The sequence below is a fragment of the Vicia villosa genome, unplaced genomic scaffold (assembly GCF_029867415.1).
Source record: "Vicia villosa cultivar HV-30 ecotype Madison, WI unplaced genomic scaffold, Vvil1.0 ctg.000282F_1_1, whole genome shotgun sequence".
NCBI lineage: Eukaryota > Viridiplantae > Streptophyta > Magnoliopsida > Fabales > Fabaceae > Vicia > Vicia villosa.
Window position 1 is genome coordinate 704773 of NW_026705120.1, and position 21914 is coordinate 726686.

General features: G+C 30.7%; 2 protein-coding genes across 2 annotated transcripts; both read left to right on the top strand.

The window, feature by feature from the left end:
* The first annotated feature begins 2839 nt into the window (after window positions 1-2839).
* Window positions 2840-7569, top strand: LOC131626330 (uncharacterized). Its single transcript, XM_058897165.1, has 6 exons — window positions 2840-3330; window positions 3660-3768; window positions 3865-3956; window positions 4956-5214; window positions 6166-6309; window positions 7059-7569. Exons 1-6 carry the CDS (start codon window positions 2987-2989, stop codon window positions 7149-7151), a joined length of 1041 nt encoding a protein of 346 aa, XP_058753148.1. The 5' UTR covers window positions 2840-2986; the 3' UTR covers window positions 7152-7569.
* A 7654-nt stretch (window positions 7570-15223) lies between these two features.
* On the top strand, window positions 15224-16469 carry LOC131626308 (clathrin heavy chain 1-like). The gene is made up of 4 exons (XM_058897140.1): window positions 15224-15316; window positions 15375-15860; window positions 15976-16146; window positions 16278-16469. The coding sequence occupies exons 1-4, from the start codon at window positions 15224-15226 to the stop codon at window positions 16467-16469; spliced, it is 942 nt and encodes a 313-aa protein (XP_058753123.1).
* The last annotated feature ends 5445 nt before the right edge of the window (window positions 16470-21914 follow it).

Below are 21914 nucleotides of genomic sequence, written 5' to 3' on the forward strand. Positions count from 1 at the left end.
ACCCTTCAACTTTTTAAGTAGCGCAAGAGATTATTCAATTTGGATTTCAAACTATAAGAGAGATGTCTTTTGTAACCCTAAATTCATGATAAGAAATCACGTCGTTGAAGTAAACAAATGAGAGATATATATATTAAGGCATTGCAAAGTGTTTTTGATAGCTACATCTACATATGAGATATATTTATATAAGTTTTAGATAAATAAGAGCAAAAATAGATATTATGCCTCAGATGTCATTTTGAAAATTGAAATTTAGGTTCTATTAGATACAACTAAGCGTTTGTATGGAGATTGAAATTCGCAGTGACCCTTTTTCATATGAAATAACACTTCTATAAAAAATATGGTTTGTTCGGATATTAAAATCTAGAGTCATCCATTATAGAAACTGATCTTGCAAGCAGACAAGTTTACACATACTAAAACATGTTTTTTAATAGATAAAATTTTAAGTTTGTTGTGGTGCAAAAAATATCCGAGCAAGTAAATGCTCGAAAGCAAATAAAGTCGCCAAAAAAATTTATTTTTTTAAAGGGAAAACATCGATAAAATCCTAAAAGAACAAAATTATGGTTATCACAATCAAATTTAGGATTGGGAGTCGGTTATACGTGAGGAAGGTATTAGCGCCTTACGACATCTGTTGTAAACGACTGTTGCCTTTAAATAATTTTGCGAATAAAAGTGTTAGCCCATGGTGTTCGATCTCCTTAAATTATTGTGAAGTATTTACAAGGAAGGAAAAAAAGTTATTTTTATAAGGATGCTTGAAGATGTAAATCTTGCTCCTACGTATCCCCGGTGCGATGGATAATTTAACATTATGTAGTTCTTACCTAGAAAATAATTGTGTCTTGGTTGATTTTAAATAAAAAGGTTTGATCGTGCACAGGAAGAAAGAGTTCGTTAATTGAAAACAAAAAGAAAATGCTCGTGGTAAGGCGAAAAAAATTAGTTGTCGTTTTAGAAGGTAGACAAAGACAAGTGTTTGAACTAAAATAAGATGTATGTCTCGCGTTCGTTTACTCGAGGATAGAAGAATGTGCATCTAGTCCCTCCCCTTTTAATCCGATTTTGGCCTTTTAAAAAAAAAATGAACAACCAAGTTGTACAACTTGCATCTTGCAAACTCGACGGCTAAAATAGATATACACTTATGTACCAATTTTTATTGTTTGCACTTTAGTTATTAATCTATTAAACAAAAAGACAAGGTAATCAAAGTAAAAAAACTAATTAAAAAAATAAAAAACAAAAAACAAAAAGAAACACTTTTTTTAAAAATTTCCAAGGCTAAAACAAAAAAAGTACGAAATATGCCCAGGTGACAGTCGTCACCGTGGGTGATGGGAAGACCATCATTGTGTCAACCCAAATGACAGTCGTCTTGGATGTGTGACGGGTAAACCGTCATAAGAGCAAACCCAAATGACAGTCATCATGTGGGTGACGGGCAAGCGCATTTCCTAGACGAGGGTGACGAGTCACAAGACGACTGTCATCCTGTCAGTCACCAGTTACACAGCTTCATTTTCTCTCATTACATTACCGTGCTCTCTTTTTGTCATATTCATTCATTAACACATACACAATAACAATGGTACAATACCTTTTATGAACACAAATGAACTTACAATAACAACACATAAACAACTTAACATAACATGTATATTTTTATGAATAACAAAACTTACACTAACATCAACATGAATATTTCTTCTGAGCAACAAGCTTGTAACAACTAAGACATGAACATAACAACAAGTTCACAACAACAACAATATAGATATTACAACATGTTTATAACAACAATAGCATGAATATTATAATAACTCTTTAAGAACAACAATGTTAATATTACAATAAAACTTATAATAGTACGACATAAATATTTTAAGCAATAATGATAACTTATATGGATGTTGTTGTTTGTTGGTAAAGACTACAAGGGTAGAGGTTTTATGTATTATGAAGGTTGGGGTTTTAGTGTATGAAAAATGGTAGTAGTTGTTGTAAGGTTGAAGATGATGAATAGTGGTGATTTTTCTCACTGTTGCAGCCCCAAAAGTGTTGTAAATATCAGAATTTAAGGAAGCTGGAGAATTGAGAAAATACTTGGGAGTTCCTCTAACACGCAAAACCCATAAGCATAAATATTGCAACCACGCCATGGAGAATGTCATGGCTAAGCTAACAAGTAGGAAAGAAAATCAGTTGTCTTTTGCACTTAGAGTAACCTTAGTCAAATCAGTCATTGAGGCAATACCAACCTACAGTATGATGTTCTATGCATTATCCAAATAAAGCCTAAGTATATTAAAACTTTGTAAAAAAACTTCATATAGGGTGATACTGAGGAAGGGAAACATATTCATGTAGTGAATTGGAGTACTCTTACTGAACCTAAGAGAATGAGATCACTGGTTTGAGGAACTTAATAGTGACTAACAAAGCTTGTTTATTAAAGCTTGGGTGGATGCTAATAAGTGGGGAAAATATGCTTTGGTGTCAAGTGCTTAGAAGAAAGTATGGTAGAGGCTAGGGGTGGCAAACGAGTATGTTCGTTTCATTTAGGTCTGCCCCGTAAAAACCCACAAGAAAACAAGGTGGGGAGGGCATAGTTAAGGGCGCGGGCCTAAAATCTTAGCCCGCTCCGCAAAAAGTGAGGGCAGGGCAAGCTAAGCCCGCAGGCACTAGACTTTTTAAGCCTAAAAATACAAAAATTTATGTTATTGTGTGTACCTGCAAAAACACCTTAATACTGAGAAGTAGACTTTGATCCATATAAAATGGAGAATCCCCCTATTCTATTGTTGATTGCATCGTATTAAGAAAATAAATATATTAATGATAGTTGACCCGTCAAAATAAACGTACTCCTTTTCTAGTCTGGTGGCCTGGCCGGCTATCTATATTGCACTGTTACATACTTACATTACAATACATATCACAATCCAAGTGGAACTGAACGAATAGCTTAAAAATGGAAGCGCTTGTATGCAGAAAATTGGGCGACCCAACGGCCACCGTGGAATCCGATAACAGCTCAATCTTCGTATCCAAGAATCACCCAATCCCTCAATTGAATTCTCCCACATCGGTCAGAGTTAGAATCAAAGCCACAAGCTTGAATTTCGCTAATTATTTGCAGATTCTTGGCAAGTATCAGGAGAAACCACCTTTGCCATTCATTCCCGGATCCGATTTTTCAGGCATCGTTGATTCCGTTGGCTCCAAAGTTACCAATTTCCGTGTTGGTGATCCTGTTTGCTCCTTCGCTGCTCTTGGATCGTATGCTCAGTATATAGTTGTTGATCAGAACGATTTGTGAGATTCAGCTTATCCTCTTCGCATTTTAATGTGTCCACTCTGATTAGATTTAATTTTTTCAAATTATTACGAATGTGTGACGTACTGTCTTTGTTGGTGTGTCCTATTTCTTGTGTATGTGTTTCATAATGTCTGAAAATAAGTTGAACAATAAATTTCAGTGTAAAAATTGAGTTTAGGGATTAAAAATCGCAGTTTCAAGTTAGAATCAATTCTTATGGAGAAGAGAACTAGCAAACATAGGAATGTCTATGCTAAGTTTTTAGAGACATGTACTTAAATTTTTATTTCCTCAGGTTGTGTTTGTAAAGTTTTTGACTTTGAAGGTTTCGCGTGCCGGAAGGTTGTGATTTGGTTGCTGCTGGAGCACTTGCTGTGGCGTTTGGGACTTCTCATGTTGCACTTGCTCATAGAGCTCAGTTGAAATCTGGTCAGGTATAATATAATGTTGTTTTGCTTCACTTGTTGTTTAGTAATGTATGTGTTTTCTTTTTGTTGGTGGGGTCGAGTGAGTCGTGGAATTGTTTGTAGGTATTACTGGTATTGGGTGCAGCAGGAGGTGTGGGTCTTGCAGCTGTGCAAATTGGGAAAGCATGTGGAGCCATTGTCATTGCCGTTGCTAGGTACTCTTTTGCTTTTGTGTTTTTGTGTGCATAATGCCATTATGCTTTGAGTAGGGTTCAGTTTGGATTCACTTCTAGGCTTTTTGCTCTTATGTGTTTCTTAGCTAAACTTAATTTATGGATCTTTATTTATAGAAAAGTCATTGCAAAGTTATAGTTATTTTATAGATAGTGTTAAATGAGAGAGCTACTGAACAAAACTGAGATGCTTAAGTTAATTTCAACTTATATAATGAGAAGCTTTTTATATGAGAAGTTTCACATTGAACATGATATGACCTGAAAATGTGTTTATGAGTAGGAGACATTCCTCCCCTTACAAGTTAATTTTGTAAGAAAGAGTGAGCCCAATATGGTATAAGAGCTTATCAAGATCCGTTAAATCACCCTCTATGATCCAGTCGGTTCATGTTACATATGTCTAGTCTTAGGCGTTTGCCGGGAGGTTGAAAAGTCTCTCATTGGATGTGACATGACTTGCAATTGTGTTTATAAGTAGGAGGCATCCCTCTCCTTAAAAGTTGGTTTTATAACGGTTATATAGCTCAATAAAAAAACTCGAGTTTCAATTCAAAACACATAGTTATTTCATGATTCCTTTAAGGGTTAAATACGTTTTTAGTCCCTATAAATATGCGACCCCGCATTTTTAGTCCCTATAAAATTTTCCTTCAATGATTGGTCCTTCTAAAATTTTGATGCATGTAGTTTCAGTCTCTGCTTTACATTCTGAACATTTATCCAAACATTATTTTAGAATAATTTTAGAATAATTTCAAGGATTGCTATCATTTATCCAAACATTATTTCATTTATCCAAACATTATTTCAGTCCCTATAAAATTATTTTAGAATAATTTCAGTCCCTAGAGTTTTAATGTTTTTTTGGAGTATTTTTTTTAACATTTATCCAAACATGCTCTACATTTCTGTATTTTAATATCTAACTTGGTATCCATTGGAGTTGAGTGTTTCTTATTTTGCATAATATGGTGTCAGGGGAGCTGAAAAGGTGCAGCTCTTGAAATCACTTGGTGTTGATCATGTGGTGGACTTGGGTAATGAAAATGTCATTGACAGTGTCAAAGAGTTCCTCAAGATCAGAAAGCTTAAAGGGGTTGATGTCCTGTATGACCCAGTTGGAGGCAAGCTTACTAAAGAATCTTTGAAGGTTCTGAAATGGGGAGCTCACATTCTAATAATTGGGTTTGCAAGTGGAGAAGTTCCTGTCATCCCTGCTAACATCGCTCTTGTTAAGGTACATCAAGAATGGAGTTTCAGAATATGCGATTATCTTGTCTTGCTTGATCACTAAATAACCGGATGCCTGATTGCTTTTTTTTATCTTATCTTGTCTTGCTTGATCACTAAATAACCTCATGCCTGATTTTTTAATCTTAAATTACATTATATAAGAATCAAATCGGAATCAATTGGGAAGGGATATGGAAGGAGTGCATCTCCCATCAACATTGATTTGTTCTCTTCTTTCTTCTTTTCAAGGATTGATATCACAGGCTGTAGTTTTTATTGTTTGATAAACCACTAGATATCCCAATTCCCAAAAGAATGCCCCCAATTACATGTATCGGTGTCAGCATACCCACAGAATACCCAAACATATAATACAAATAGAGTCTTGCTAATATTTTCCCTTAGGTCACATGCTAAGGAACTGAAAAAGGAATTAAATGAAAAACGTTTGTGCTGGAAAGAACATTTTTTACACTTTCAAGGAGTTGAATACATTCTTTCCAAGTTAACATTTCCATGTTTGATAATGATGCTGAAAAATTCCTTCTTAAATAGTACTCCTGTTACTTTATGCTATGCATCCAAAGCAGCACAAAACCCAAACCCAAACAAAATGTCATGATAATACTGTCCTTTTCTATCTCATCAATCATCGCTAAACAATGACCGATGGTTCTATTCGAAGGTTGTGAGTTGTGACATTTACCTGCTTAATGAAACTTTAGGATTAGAGAGATTAGGCTGCAACACTTTGTGATTAAATTGCTGCAACACTTTTGTGGCTAAAATATTACAAAAAGCAGAACTAAACTAGTGAGATTTTTGGATCTGTAAACGTGTGTTGAGTCCTTTTTTTTTCATTGCCCGGATTGCATATTTACATTAATTCTGCTATAGCTGGTATTAATTGTTGATTATTATTCTTTTTTTTTTTTTGGATTAAAATCACTGGCAGAATTGGACAGTACATGGGCTTTATTGGGGTAGTTATAAAATACACCGCCCAGCTGTTCTTGAAGATTCTATCAAGGAGCTACTGTCTTGGTTGGCAAAAGGCTTGATTTCCATTCATATTTCTCATTCTTACAGCTTGTCAGAGGTCAGAAATTCCCTTGTCTTAGCTGTTCTAAATTTTTTCCATTTCTTTCTCTTTTCTATATTCACTGTATATTCAAGATTTGACCTATTTGTTGAAAGAGATGTCAATACTGCTATAACTCTTTCAAGGAAATTATTGCTCTAGAGATTTCACATATTTACTACATCTAAATCAGCATGTTTAATGGTCTTATTCAGGTTCAGTATTGAGTTTAGTTAAGATGGGTGGATCTCATAGTATATCGTTCAAAGTTAGTTTTCTTTGCGTTCTATTTGATCAGGTTAAAGTTAGTGTGATTAGTGGGAAAATTAGAAAGGTTACGCATATTCTTGCAATTTCGATATTAAACTTGAAGACAGCATTTATCTAACTACATGATATACTAGTTTTGACATCAATAGGTAATTGTAAATATGATTAACTTTATATATCCGTTTATTCTCATTAGTTTTTGATGTTTGGTGAAATATTTTATGGATGAAGTTATTTTATTCAGTTATTAGTTTAAGTTTGATGCACTGTATAATTGGCTGATAATAGTGGTTGAATTCATCATTATATTTATCTTTTTGAGAACTGAAAATTTAAATTTTCTTTTTCTCTCTCTCCGAAATGGACTCTCAAATACTTGAGGGATCCAAACTCGAAATTTGTACGATTTGCCTAATCGACTATACATCTCTGTACTTCGTGGATGTTTAACAGAGGGCTAATACTATATGATGGTGTAATTATTTTTGTGATTGCAGGCTAACCTAGCCTTCTCAGCCATCAAAGAAAGGAAAGTTATCGGGAAAGTGATGCTTGTATTTGATGAGAAAACTACAAGATCTAAGCTATGATCTTGCTATAACTATGCTATTTAGTTGATGAAATACTTCTGGGCACTCAAACATCAGAGGTTCATATTGGAGACCAAGGAGATGCTAGTATAAAAAGAAACCAAATAAGGAAGGAGCAATAACTGCCAAAATGCTGTATAACAGCAATAATATTTAATAAAATACAATCGAGGTGCTAGCTTAGAAAGAGTTTCGTACTGTAATTTTAAGGTATTGAGTTTAAACTTTCTTGGAGACGGTTGTAAAATGACAGTTAGTACCACTTTATTTAATACTACCTCCGTTCCTTTTTATAAGAGACAAGACATTTTTTAAGTTCATTGAATAACTAATGTATTTGGTCTCTTTATAGACTAGATACATTGATTATTCAATGAATCTAAAAAGTGAATTTTCTCTTATAAAAAGGAACGGAGGTAGTAGTTAGTACCACTTTATTTAATAAAATTTCCCATCTCCATTTTTTAAAATAGAATAATGATAATATGATTCACATGAATTGCAATATTAACCATATTGCCATCTATCTTCTTATATTTGTCAAAAATTAAAGTGTCGTTTAAGCATTTGGCTTTCCTAATGATGAGCATCACCATGAATATAGTTTACTTGTGAATAATATTCTCAATCAAGAATCAGTTAACAGATAAAGTGACATGTTACCAACAAACAGCTCTTTTGTAGTGACATGTTACCAACAAACAGCTCTTTTGTTGCCTCTAGTTGGTTACTCAGAGGAATCTCAACACCTCTACGTTTCTCATGTTTTAAATTACAGATCAAAACGATGATAACAATATCTAGTAGTTTTTGGAAGAGTTGGTTTTAAGGTTGTTTTAGAGAAAATAAATTGTCATATCACATTGGGAACAGTGGCATATGTATACCCCTCTGCCGTACACAGTCATCTCACATTGGTTCGAGCATATGTCTTTTTAAGCATACTAGTAATATACCCGTGCGTCCGCACGGGTAAAAATTATTTAGTACTGTAAAATTATACTGTAAATTGAAATTGAAATTTATATATTTAGCTGCAAATTGAAAATAAGAATTTCGTGTCTCAAATAAAGACAATTGTTAATTAAAAAAAAGTATTTTGCTGATAATGCCCCGTGAGAAAAATAAAAATATTGACATTTGAAAATAAGAGTTTTGTGTTTTAAATAAAGACAAATGTTTATTAAAATAAAATATGTATTTTGTTGATAGTGACCCGTGCGAAAACAAAAATATTTTGACATTTGAAAATATAAATTTTATGTCTCAAATAAAGACATATGTTAATTATAATAAAATAGGTGTGAGAAAAAAAATTTAACTGACAATGGTTCATGAGAAAAAGACAATTTTTAATATTTTAAAATAAAAATTTTGTGTAAATTTTAAAAATATATCAATTAATATTTTTAATAATAGTAAATAAATATAAATGATTTTATATAGTGTAAAATCTATTTAAATACAAATATAAATTTAAAATGAATTATTTAAATTTAAAATGAATAATAATAATAGTAATAATAATTTAAATTCAACTGTATTGAATAATGTTATATAAAAAAAAAAAGAATTTATATGATAAAGAGAGAAAAGGGAAAATTTTAATGTTTGAAAAAAAAATTATTGTGAAATTTAAACCACAATGATTTTACTAAAGTGGTTTTATTGAAGTGAGAGATAAAAAGTTATTTAGAATTGAAGTGGAAGTGTGTTGAAATGAGAGGGTGGTTTGTCCATTGGTTTATTACATGCGGCAACATGAGAAACGATGAGAAGGTTAGAAAAATAGGTTGATTATGAATAGACCATTTTAACCTTTATGCTTTGTAAATTTAAAAACATAAATTTAAAAACAGAAAATGACATTTTAGGGAGTATGGTGGTATCTTCTATTAATTGTTAGATAGTTGATATATCTTTTAGGAATGTATGCTCTTTTCCCGCACGGGTGAATTTATTTTAATTTTGACGTAATAATTATTTTAGATATACATATGAAAATTTCATTTATATTGGGAAAGTACAAAGAAAAATTATGAAATTAAAATATTACAACAAATAATATGATTATACAAAATATAATGGTAAAATTGAAATATGAAATTAAAATATTACAACAAATAATATGATTATACAAAATATAATGGTAAACTTGAAAAATGATGTATTTAAATACACATGTAAATTTAAATAGAATTATTCAATTGTATTAAATAATAATACAAAATTTGTGACATGGAGAAAGAAAAAAATTTTGACATTTGAAAATAAAAATTTTATCTTCAAATAAAGGTAATAATTTGATAGTCACCCGTAATATAAAAAGTTAGTTGTTTGAATGACTATGTAGTATTAATCAATTTGATAAAATGCATTTTTAATGATAATAAACAAAAAAAAATGATAAACAATATATTGAATTATTATATTTTAAAATTCTCATTATAAAGGATTGTTCATAGGGTTACATATAATCTAAAACTAATTAAAGTCCTATAGAGGCCATACATGTAAGTAGGGGTGGTCAAACAGGCCAGATTGGACGGGTTCAGGCCCAAAAGCTTCACCTAGTCCAAACCGTGGTTGACTTTGAAAGATCCATTTCCACCCAATTTTAAACTCGGTTTTTGTGGGTTAGGTCTTGTCGGGTTGTGGGTACATTCAAGCGGTTGGTGCAGGTTATTGGGTTGGCCATATTTTGAGTGCCAATAATATTTTATGGTATTTTGAAACAGTTTTAATATATTTATAAATTTAATATTATGTAAACATTCAAAATGAGTTTAAATTACAAAATAATACTATGGAATCATTATTTCTATCAACATTTGAATATAATATGAGATAGCCAACACATTGAATTCTTCTTTGTTAATTCTCTGTATTATTTTTAAAGACCATCAAAATAATTTTCCAAATAATGATCATCTTCTAATGTAGAGTTTTCCCTTTGATAACATTGTGTCATGTTTGCTCATCTTCCAATGGTATGCTCTCCATTAGTATGTTCTGATGAAAATTAACAAAAGAAATGGACTTAATAAAATAAGTGTAATATTCTTCCATCCTGATAAGGTAAATGCATGCATTAATGCTACACAATAAAGGAACCAACTTTCTAGGTATGAAATTATACGCTAATATTGTTTCAATGACAATCATATAATAAGAGATAACTCAACTTTAAAGCACAACTTCAACATGCCAACATGGTTCAAATTGGAAATGGTACCTGCATTTCATTATATGTGCAAACTGATGTGTAAAAACAGGTTCAGCTATAAGAAACAATCCAGAAAAATTGATCACTAATGCAGCAGTGTAATACAATTCATTGTATGTTAGATTTGTATTTAAGCTAATTTTTTTTATTAATTTCTTTGTAAGTCAATATGAACTAACCATGTTGTAGAAAAGTCCAGAGAATTACTCACAATGATCAACACAAGTTTTCATCAAGTGGGAAAGAAGAACCTGAGGATCTCGTACAGACATGCAATCGAACATTAAAATCTGCAAAAGAAATCAACAACTTTGATTAAATAACTAATGAAAAAGAGTCTAAATCTACAAAAGAGAAAACAATCTGAGTCATTCCTTGCAGACTTGCGGTTGCTAAACCTTTTACGAACTGCTCTAACAAAGTGTGTTGCTTCAAGCAAGCAAATACATCAACTCAACAACATGACAATAACAATATATAAACATAAAAGGAAAATTGGTGTAGTATTGTCATTGAGGAAGAAGACATTAAAAATATACCTCGTCAAAATTGTAAATTGGTGTAGTATTGGCACTGAAGATATAAACATAACAGGTTGTGTGCATGTACAAAACTGAAATAAAGTAACATAAAATTCAAAGATTAAGTGATACAGAAGATACCAGAGGCTATTCTTGACTATACAAACCATTTTGTTTCAAATTTTCCTGTAGGGAAACTGTAAATTGTCCAAGTTCAAAAAACCCCAACAAATAGTCACATTTTCTTCCATTTAAACATTGTATCGGTAGCAAATCTACAAAATAGATTGTAAACTACAAACCTATCACTTGAATTCAAACCAACTTAGTTGAAATAATAATAGTTTAAGACACAAATAAAAGTCATTAAATTTTTGTGATGATAAACCCAAAAATCGATATCAGAAGAAATCAAAAAATCTAATGTCACTGTTGACAACAAAACAGAGGAAATCGATATCAGAAGAAATCAAAAAATCTAATGTCACTGTTGACAACAAAACAGAGGAAATCGAAATCAGAAGAAATAAAAAAATCATAAGCTTTGTGATGATAAACCCAAAAATCAAAATCAGAAGAAATCGAAAAAATCTTAAGCTTTAATTTTTCAAATTAAAAAAAAAAATTGAGTAAAACATTTACCTTTATTAAACATGGGTCTTGAAATGTTCATGTTGAACCCTAACATTATTAAGATCTGCCTCATGTTCTTCATGTTGCTGTGAGGAATCGCATATTCTGAAACAAAAGTAAATCAAAGACTCTGAGGAATTTGATAGTAATTTTTTCCTTCATGTTCTTCATTATTGGATTTTTTTCATAATAATTTGTGGCTTTGAAACAAAGCTTTTCTCATTTTCGGTGAGAGAGAAAGAAAGAGAGGGTGAATGAATATTAGGGTTGGAGAAAAGAAAGAGAGGTAGAAAAAAATGGGGAGTAGTGTATTTGGGGGAAAATAAGTTTTTCAATTTAGACCAATGAAAATCCAACACTTGGTGCAAGACATTAGTAAAGATGAAAAAGTGAAGGGTTATTTTGTTGATTACCAAAATATCTAATTTGTAGTGTAAATTATTTTTGAGTGAAAGGTATTTTAGGGAGTATGGTCAATCTCTTAGTAATGGGTAGATAGTAGAGTAGATAGTAGATAGGCTTGAGATTTATGTAGTTCTTCTAGGCCTACTATCACTATCAAGCCTATCAGTTTCTTCTCTATTTGGCATTTGATTGTCTTCATTTAGCTCACAATCATTTGTCGATATAGAATCAAGCTGATATGATGGCTTATGAGTTATGACTAGTACTGACATGGTTCGTAGTAAATTTGTTCTTGACATGATCATACATTTTATAAGAACCACTTGGATGACATACTACCAGTATCATTGTCTTATTTTTGTCATTTAACTTTGGTTATTGGCCGAGGAAATTGCCATTGGAACAAACACTTCCTCTGATCACTCTTGATTTCCACTCTTCCAAGATCAAAACTAAAAATCTCTTGATTAGGAGTGGCAATTGAATCCACTAAGACAAAAATCCATCCAATTCATCCAAAAAAAATACATCCAAAAAGTCGAGTTTTTCAAAAATACAAAAAATCAAATTTTTCCAAAAAAAAACAAATAATTGAATTCGGACACACAACAAATTGAGTTTTTCGGAAATACAAAAAAACTTGCATCGCGTGCGAGATGTTCTCGTGACGCGTGCGTGATAGAGTTGAAAAACTTGCATCGCGCGCAAGATGTTATATATGACGCGTGGATGGGCCTTTTTCTTACGCGTTTTGGCTATTTTTGAATGCTTTAAAAGGGAAGTTTGTCATATATTCAAGGATCCTGCGACTTTTGACTACAAGTGACGAAATTAAGTACCGAAAACATAATTTAGCATTGGAAGCTGTTGGAGGCCAAACCTTCAAGGATTCTTTTATGCAGTATTCATCTAACTGTTTGGTATTTTAATTGTATCAATATGAGTAGCTAAACACTTTTTGGATAGGTTTTGTGTGATGAACTTATTTTGAACCTGTTGGGACATATTTCTAATTTGACGTTGCATGAATTATCATAGTTATATTTCTATTTAATTGCCTCTTTTGCTTAATGCGTATTATTTCAGATACTCTGTTAATATGATTATGGACGTATACGGACTACTGGCCCTTATCCTATTCGTCAGAACTATGGCAATTATTGTACTTCGCTGGTTGAATAGGGATAGGAGACCTCTAGTTGTGACATTAGAATTAATCCACTGTATCATAGCATAATTTAACTTATGTCTGTTGAATAGGTATAAGAGACCTCTAGTAGAAATTAGGGAGATATACACCAAGGGATTGAGTATAGTGGATTTGTTAATTCGCCATAGAAATATAACTGTGTACCATTCATGTATTGCATTAGACATCAATAGGGGCGAAATAAGGGTTCTCTGCAAAACCTGGTCGTTTTCTCACTGTTTTCAAAACAACTTTTATTTTTCTCAAATTAAACTTGAAACACCCCCCAATTGTTACTTTCTAAACATTGTACAATATTTGTCTTGTTAAATAGCAGTCCTTGTGGATACAATCTTATTTATTGTTTCAACAATATCGACACTTGCCGATAAGTCATCAGACTCCCTTAAGTACCTTAGTACTTTATTTACAGCTATCCAATGACTTTCAAGAGGTTGTGACAAAAATTGATAGGCTTTATTAACTACAAAGCATATTTCAGGCCCAGTGATTATGGCATATTGAGTAGTCCCAACAATAGATCTCTAGAATGTAGGGTCACATAGGTGACCAGTTCCATACTTAAAGATTTTGAGACTAGAAGTCATTGGGGTTGACGTTCCTTTAGCGTCAGTCATTTTGGCCTTTTCAAGTAGATCCTTGATGTACTTGGTTTGAGATAAGAAGAGAGAGCTATCTTTTAGATGTTCTACTTCAATTCCTAGGAAGTACTCCAACTTGCAAGCAGCTTAAGAAAAAATAATGCATTCAATTTGTTGATTAGATGTAGAATGTGTTTAGGTCAGTTCCCAGTGGCAATAATGTCATCTACATATATTAACATGGATATAGTGTATGTAAGAGTGACTAAAGTGAATAAGGATAGGTCACATCTACTAGAGACAAAGCCAAAGCCTTTAAATGCATGATTGAGCCTCTCAAACCAGACCTTGGGAGCCTGCTTCATGACATAAATGGCTTTGTTTTGCTTGTAGACCAAAGTAGAATCTAAACTTTCAAATCTAGAGGTTGTTGAATATAGACTTCCTCCCGCAAAATACCATTTATAAAAGCATCGTTGACATCAAATTGGGTGATGTACCAGCCTTTATAAATGGCAATAGTGAGAACTATCTGACTATGACATGCTTAACCACATGGGAGAAAGTTTCTGTGAAATCAAAGTCATATTGTTGGTGAAACCCTTTTGCCACGAACTTGATCTTGTACTTATTTATTATGCCATCAAGATTTTGCTTGATGTTGAACATCCATTTATAGTTAACGGCATGTCAGTTAAGAGGCACTGAGTGAGAGTCCGTGTTTAATTCTCCACTAAGGTTTGATGCTCATCATGTATGGCTGCTGACCATTTTTTATCATTGAGCTACCTCGTAGGATTTTTCTTCCAATTCAGTGAGGAGAAATGTAGGATACACTCTAGGTTGAACAATGCCACACTTTCTTCTCGTGGCCGTAGGATGAATGTTGTTTAGATGTGAAACAATAGTAAAAGAAAACGGAATGATGGAGAAGAAGGTTCTGCAATGTCAATTATATCTCCAATGTCTACTAAATAAATATCTGACCATCGAAAAACCTGCAAATTCTATAATAAATAGGGTTAATAGTCATTTATCCCCTGCCATATAGGCGAGATTTGATTTTCCCCCTTTAAAAAAAATTGTGATTCCCCCTTGAGAAATCCAGATTCCAAATTGCATCCCCCTCATGTTAACTTGGCCATGGAATCTTCACACTTGGCAGGCCAAGTGGCTTTTTTAATTTTTTTTTAAATCCACGTCATTTTTTTAATAGTTTTATGTATTATATATTTTTTAACTTTTTTATTTTTTTTACGTTTTTTAAAATTATTTTTATTAATATCTTTTAAAATTATTATTTTTTTACTTCCTTTATATATTTTATTTTTTTATTTTTTTATTAATCTCTTTTACCTTTTTTTAATTAATTATTTATATTAATATTTTTTATGAATTATTTTTTTTAAATTATAAAAATATCCATTTGGGCATATACCCATTGGTGTTGCAATAGTAGCTCATTCAATCAGCTTGTTTACAATTTTTTAAGACTTATGTGTTTTGGCTTTATAAACACTCATATTGTGTTTGTCAAAAACAATGTGGGACTTTTGGCTCAGATTTGTGGTCTCAATGTCATCATTCAGGTGATATGTTTTTCTATTATAGAATTTAACATTTGATTAATTACTATATTTTATGTAGGTGGATGATTTGGAAGAGGTTAGTGAGTTTTACCAACACAGAGGATGCTTCAATGAACTTATTTCTCTAATGGAAAGTGGGCTAGGATTGGAGCGTGCACATATGGGAATCTTTACTGAATTGGGCGTTCTTTACGCAAGATATCGCTCTGAGAAGCTAATGGAACACATTAAGTTGTTCTCAAGCCGGCTTAATATTCCAAAGGTTATTCGAGCATGTGATGAGCAGCAGCACTGGAAAGAACTTACATACTTGTACATCCAATATGATGAGTATGATAATGTTGCAACTACTGTTATGAATCACTCTCCTGAAGCATGGAACCACATGCAATTCAAAGATATTATAGTTAAAGTTGCAAGTGTGGAACTCTACTATAAAGCTGTTCACTTCTACTTGCAAGAACATCCTGAAGTAGTAAATGATCTTCTAAATGTGATTGCTCTTCGTGTGGACCATACTCGTGTAGTAGACATAATGCAGAAGGTTTGCATTTCTCATTCCCAATGGTCAAATCCATTCAGTTTTAATCTTACTGATATAATTAATTGGCTTTCAATGTTGTTCTGTAATAATATCTTTGTTTATTTTCGGTTGTTAGGCTGGCCACCTCAAATTGATCCAGCCTTATATGATTGTCGTCCAAAGCAATAATGTATCAGCTGTCAATGAAGCTCTAAATGAAATTTATGTTGAGGAAGAGGACTATGACAGACTTCGAGAATCAATAGACCTGCATGACAACTTTGATCAAATAGGTCTTGCACAGAAGGTGAATTTGAGAATCCCACCCACCTATCTTCTGTCATATTTTGGGAACTAACATATATGAGATTCAAATGTTGGTGGGAAACATATATTTTCGAATTATTATTTACTGCCTTCTACAATACAAATGTGCAGATTGAGAAGCACGAACTTCTTGAAATGAGGCGTGTTGCTGCATACATCTATAAGAAAGCAGGAAGATGGAAGCAATCCATTGCTTTGTCAAAGAAAGACAATCTTTACAAGGACTGTATGGAAACTTGCTCTCAATCTGGTGACTGTGAACTGTCGGAGGATTTTCTTGTCAACCATAAGTCAAATCGATAAGTTAAATCGATAAAATGAAGAAGAAGAAGCAACTTGCAGGAGGTTATGGTGTAAGCTGGAGTGCAAGTTGTAGTGGAGTGTAAGCTGGAGTGTGTTGTTTTTAGTCTCACATCGATTGTTACACTAGAAACATAAGTGTTTATAAAAAAAAGAAACCAATAGACTTATAAATTGATAGCATGAGTACACAAAGCAAGAGTCCAATTGTTAAAAAAATATAGATTTTGTTTAATTAAAAAAACATCAAAAAAAAAATTTAATAATTAAAAATAATAATTTCTAAAAATTATTAATAGAATTAAAAAAGTCACCTGGCATGAGGGAGGATGCAATTTGGAATCTGGGTTTCTCAAGGGGGGATCACAAATTTTTTTTTAAAGGGGGGAAATTAAATCTCGCCTATATGGCAGGGGGTAAATGACTATTAACCCTAATAAATATGACATCAGAAAGGTATGAAATTTTATAATTGCTAATTCATTTTTTAATACGAAAATAAATTTTGTTGTGCGAGCATTTTTTAATGTGAATAACTTCATAAATTGGATGTATATCCTTTTTTTATGTAACTTAATTCATAGTAATCAACAATATGATCAACCATCTCGAGTGAAAACAGGATATGATTAGGATCCTAACTTATTCAATTATGCAAATCTCGGGTGAAAACAGGATATGATTGGGATCCTAACTTATTCAATTATGCAAATGGTTGTATTTATGATGTTAACAAGGTCAATTTACTTTTTATTAGAACTTTATATATATTTATTAAAAGCCACTTTTTATAATTTAGTTTAAGACTTTTTAAATGTGACTATCAAGTTAATGGATAATAAGATTGGAGATACTACTTCAACGCATAATAAAATTAATAGAGAAATTAAAGGAGATAGTAAAGACAAAATCTTATATACATAAAATTAAGGGTTAATATCTATTTTGCCCCCTGTTATATGGGGTGTAGTTGAAAAACTCCCCTGCCAAAAAAAAAGTTTCAATTCGTCCCCTAACATTGAAGATTCTCCTATTTTGCCCCCTCAAGAAATCCAGTCATCAAAATTATTGATGTGGCCATTTTTTTTAATTAATTTTTTATTATCATTTTTAATGACGTGACTGGCCTACGTATTATTTTTATTATTATTTATTTATTTTAATTACATGTAGCATTTTTTTTTATTATTTTATTGTTAGGTTGTTATAATAGTGTCTTGAGGGGATTTGAACCCAAGACCCAATGCATTCAAAAGCACCCCTTCACCACTAAGCTGCAGCATTGTTTATGACATATAGTTGCCTTAACTAATATAATAGTTACCGAAAATATTTAAATAAATTTAATTTAGTTTAGCTTGTAATAAAACGTTATTTTAAACTAAGTTTAATTTAGTTGCCTTAGCTTATAATAATAAAACGTTATTATAAACTAAATTAATTTAATTTTAATTTAAATGAGTTTAACTAGTTTTAATTTAACTATTTTCATTAAACTAGTTTTAAAATAATTAATATAGTTTTAATATAATAATTAATTTAATTTAGTTTTAATTTAGTTTAAATTTAGTTTATTTTTAATTACATAAAATAGTTTAAATATCAATGTTAATACATTAATATTTAAAAAATATTAAATATCATTAATATTTAAATAACTTTAATATTTAAATTACTATTTAAAAATAATGTTCGTATAAAGAAAATATTAATGGGATGATAGCTAAATTAAAACTAAATAAAAACTAAATTAAATAAAATTAAAACAAATTAAAACTAAACTAAATTAATTATAATTAATCAAATTAAAACTAAACTAAATTAATTATATTTAATCTATATTAACTAGTTTAATTAATCTAGTTAAAGTAAAACTAGTTAAAATTATTTAAATTAAAACTAAATTAATTTAGTTTATATTTTATACTTTAATTAACTTTAACAGTAAAATAAATATTAATTATTAATTTACAATTTAACTAATATTAATTAATAACATTAACTATTAACTAATAAATATTAACTAATAATTATTAATTTAAATATTAACTCTTAACTAATACTATACTAATAACGTTTTTAGTAAACTATATGTCATAAATGTTTTCAGTAACAAAATTATAAGCTAAACTATTAGTATAAGCTAAACTAAATTAAATTAAACTAAATTATAAGCTAAATTTAATTATTAATTTAGCTTACTTATAACGTTTTATTATAAGTTTACTAATAATGTTTTCAGTAACTTAATTATTAACGTTTTAATATAAGTTAAACTAAATTAAATTTATTTAAATGTTTTCAGTAAGTATTATATTAGTTAAGGCAACTATATGGCATAAACAAACCTGCAGCCTAGTGGTGAGAGAGTTTCGCTGAAAGCATTAGGTCTTGGGTTCAACTTCCCTTGGGACTATATTTTTAAGGTTTAATATTCAACATTTTAACAACCAAACAATAAAATAATAACAAAAAATACCACATGGAATTAAAATAAATAAATAATAATTAAAATACCACGTAGGCCAGCCACGTCATTAAAAGTAATAATAAAAAATAAAAAGTTAATTAAAAAAAATGGCGGGGACGAATTGCAACCACGTAGGCCAGCCACGTCATTAAAAATAATAATAAAAAATAAAAAGTTAATTAAAAAAAATGGGTAGGCCAGCCACGTCATTAAAAATAATAATAAAAAATAAAAAGTTAATTAAAAAAAATGGCGGGGACGAATTGCAACTTTTTTTTTGGCAGGGTTTTTCAACTACACCCCATATGGCAGGGGGCAAAATAGGTATTAACCCTAAAATTTTAGAGAAATTAAAGGAGATAGTAAAGAAAAAATCCTATATACATAGTACACCTTCGTCAGGAGTTCCATATAACAACTTTTGAGAAAAAAATTTAAAAATTGTGTTTAGAAAAAATCATGTCTCATAAAGATAATAAAAAAATGAGAAAATCATTCTTAAGAGAAGTGTTTAGAAATTATTCTATAAAAAATTTAAAGAAAAAAATATAACACGCCTTTTATTATAGTAGTGAAGACATACCCGAGAGGATTGGCTTAGTGGGAGGGTGCTTGGGTCTCCAAAGTTTGCTCTTCTTGAAGTCTTGAGTTCAAAGGTGTCTAGGACCAACTTTTAGGGACTACGTATATCATTTCAAATTAATTGAACCTTTAGTAGTATATTCATAAATTTATGTTTATTTTCTATCCATGCTGTTTTTTTAATTTAATATCTTCCATACAGTGGTTGAATTTGATGTTTCGACCAAGAAGAAAATGGAGTTAAAAGATAAATAATGTAACTTAGCACTTTACATATCCACTTAATCGAGAAATGGATAAGTTAATCATTCTTTTTATTGTTCTATTTTTTTTTTTAATCATTTTCATAATGTTATAAGTTGATGTAACAAGGAATTTGCTATTAGTCTTGAAGTAAAAAAAATAATAATTTAGCAAAAAGTATAAATAAAAATGATTTTATGGTTATAATATTAAGAGAAATTAGTTTCAGATAATAGATTTGGTTGCGTGCATGTTGACTTATGATGCGAGAAGGAACTGTATCACCTAGAAAATTTGATTTATGCCATCTACGTACATCTACGTAGCAGTAATTTATTTATGCTAACTATTTTTTTAAAAAATTATACCTCTATATGGTTATTAACTTATTATTGTTTAAACTTATCTATCTATTTAGCAATATGTGTTATCATGGAATTCACCGATACAAAAGATAATAAAGAGTTATATGAAACAATTTATGGAGAATGCTGATATGATTTCAAAGGTAATTGATTTGTATATATAAAAATAATATTTTTATATTCATTGTTTACCTTATTATGAAACTAATGTCCGACACATATGGACAACCTCCATTGGTTCTTGTTGCTAATTGATTTTGTAACTCAATAATTGATTTATCTGGACTCTTGCTTGCCAAAGCTCTTGAGCATTACTCTATTAATGAGTTACAATTAATGAGTTACAAAATAAATTAGCAACAAAAACCAATAAAAATTGTCCATATCATGTGTCAGTATAAATATTTGATGATTTTCAAACATTAGTTTCACAATCATATAAACAATGAATACAAAATTATTATTTTTATCTATACAAATCAATTACCTTTGAAATCATACAAGCATTCCCTATAAATTGTTTCATATATTTTTATTATTTTTTTATATCGGTAAATTCCATAGTAACACATATTTTTAAATGAATAAATAAATTTAAAGAAGAATAATCACATAAGGAGCTTAAATTGTTTTCAATAAATAATTAGCATAAATATATTACCGACGTAAGATGGAAGAAACCAATTTTCTAAGTGATGCAGTTCCTTTCTTGCATCATAATATAGTATGCAGGCAGCCGGGTCTATTATCCAAAACCAATTTCTCTTAATGTTATAACCTTTAAGAAACATGGTTAATAACTTATAAAAAAATTAACTCAACATAGATGTAAAGTCATATTTATTTATACATATTGGTAAATCATTTTTTTTAGACTTCAAATCTAATAACAAATTCCTGGTTACATCATGATACCATGCATTTGCACTAACCATAATCTAATTCCTACAAAAAGAATGAGCATGAATAAATATACAACTTAAGACATTATGAAAATTATTTAAAAAATAGAATAATGAAAAGAATGACTAATTTATTTATTTTCGATTAAACGAACAATCGAATCCATTTTTTTCTTTGGTCGAAACATTAAAGTCAACCTCTGTATGAAGATATTAAATTAAAAAAGCAACATAAATTTAACACCTTTTTTTAGTGTGAGTATCATTGGTAAGGTCAATATGATATTTGACACTTGTTTTAAAACTTGTATAAAAAATATAATTTAAAACTGGATTTTATGCAGGTGTTAAACGGGTGTGAAAAAACATCATTGAATGCCTCGTTTAAGAAAAAAAAACAGGTGTGAAAAAACATCATTGAATGCCTCGTTTAAGAAAAAAAAACAGGTGTGGTAGGTAAGGTAGCATCACTTTGAGAGATGTGGACAATTGTTTGCATCACCCATTTTCTCAATTTGTATTACTTTTGACCTACTCAATATCAAGATAAGTTGAAGGAAAAATGGCCAAATGTAACAAGTTAATCCTATTAAGATTGTAACTTTTATCAGCAACAGAATTTACAAGAAAAGGAAGGAGAGAAAAAAAAAACACAACTTACTAAAAAAGAGTGCAAATTGTGAAGCCTTGGTTTGGAGGAATGGATTCATGTAGTGGTATTGAACTTGTTACCTATGCCCGGGGTCGTTGCAGAAGAATCGTTCGAAATTAGTTGTGATGCACACAACGAGAAAAATGCCGCTCATGAGAGAGGAATCGACAGCATAACGAGAGAGCAGTTGAATCGAAACTGGAATTGTGAGAGGAATCTAAATAGGGAGATGAA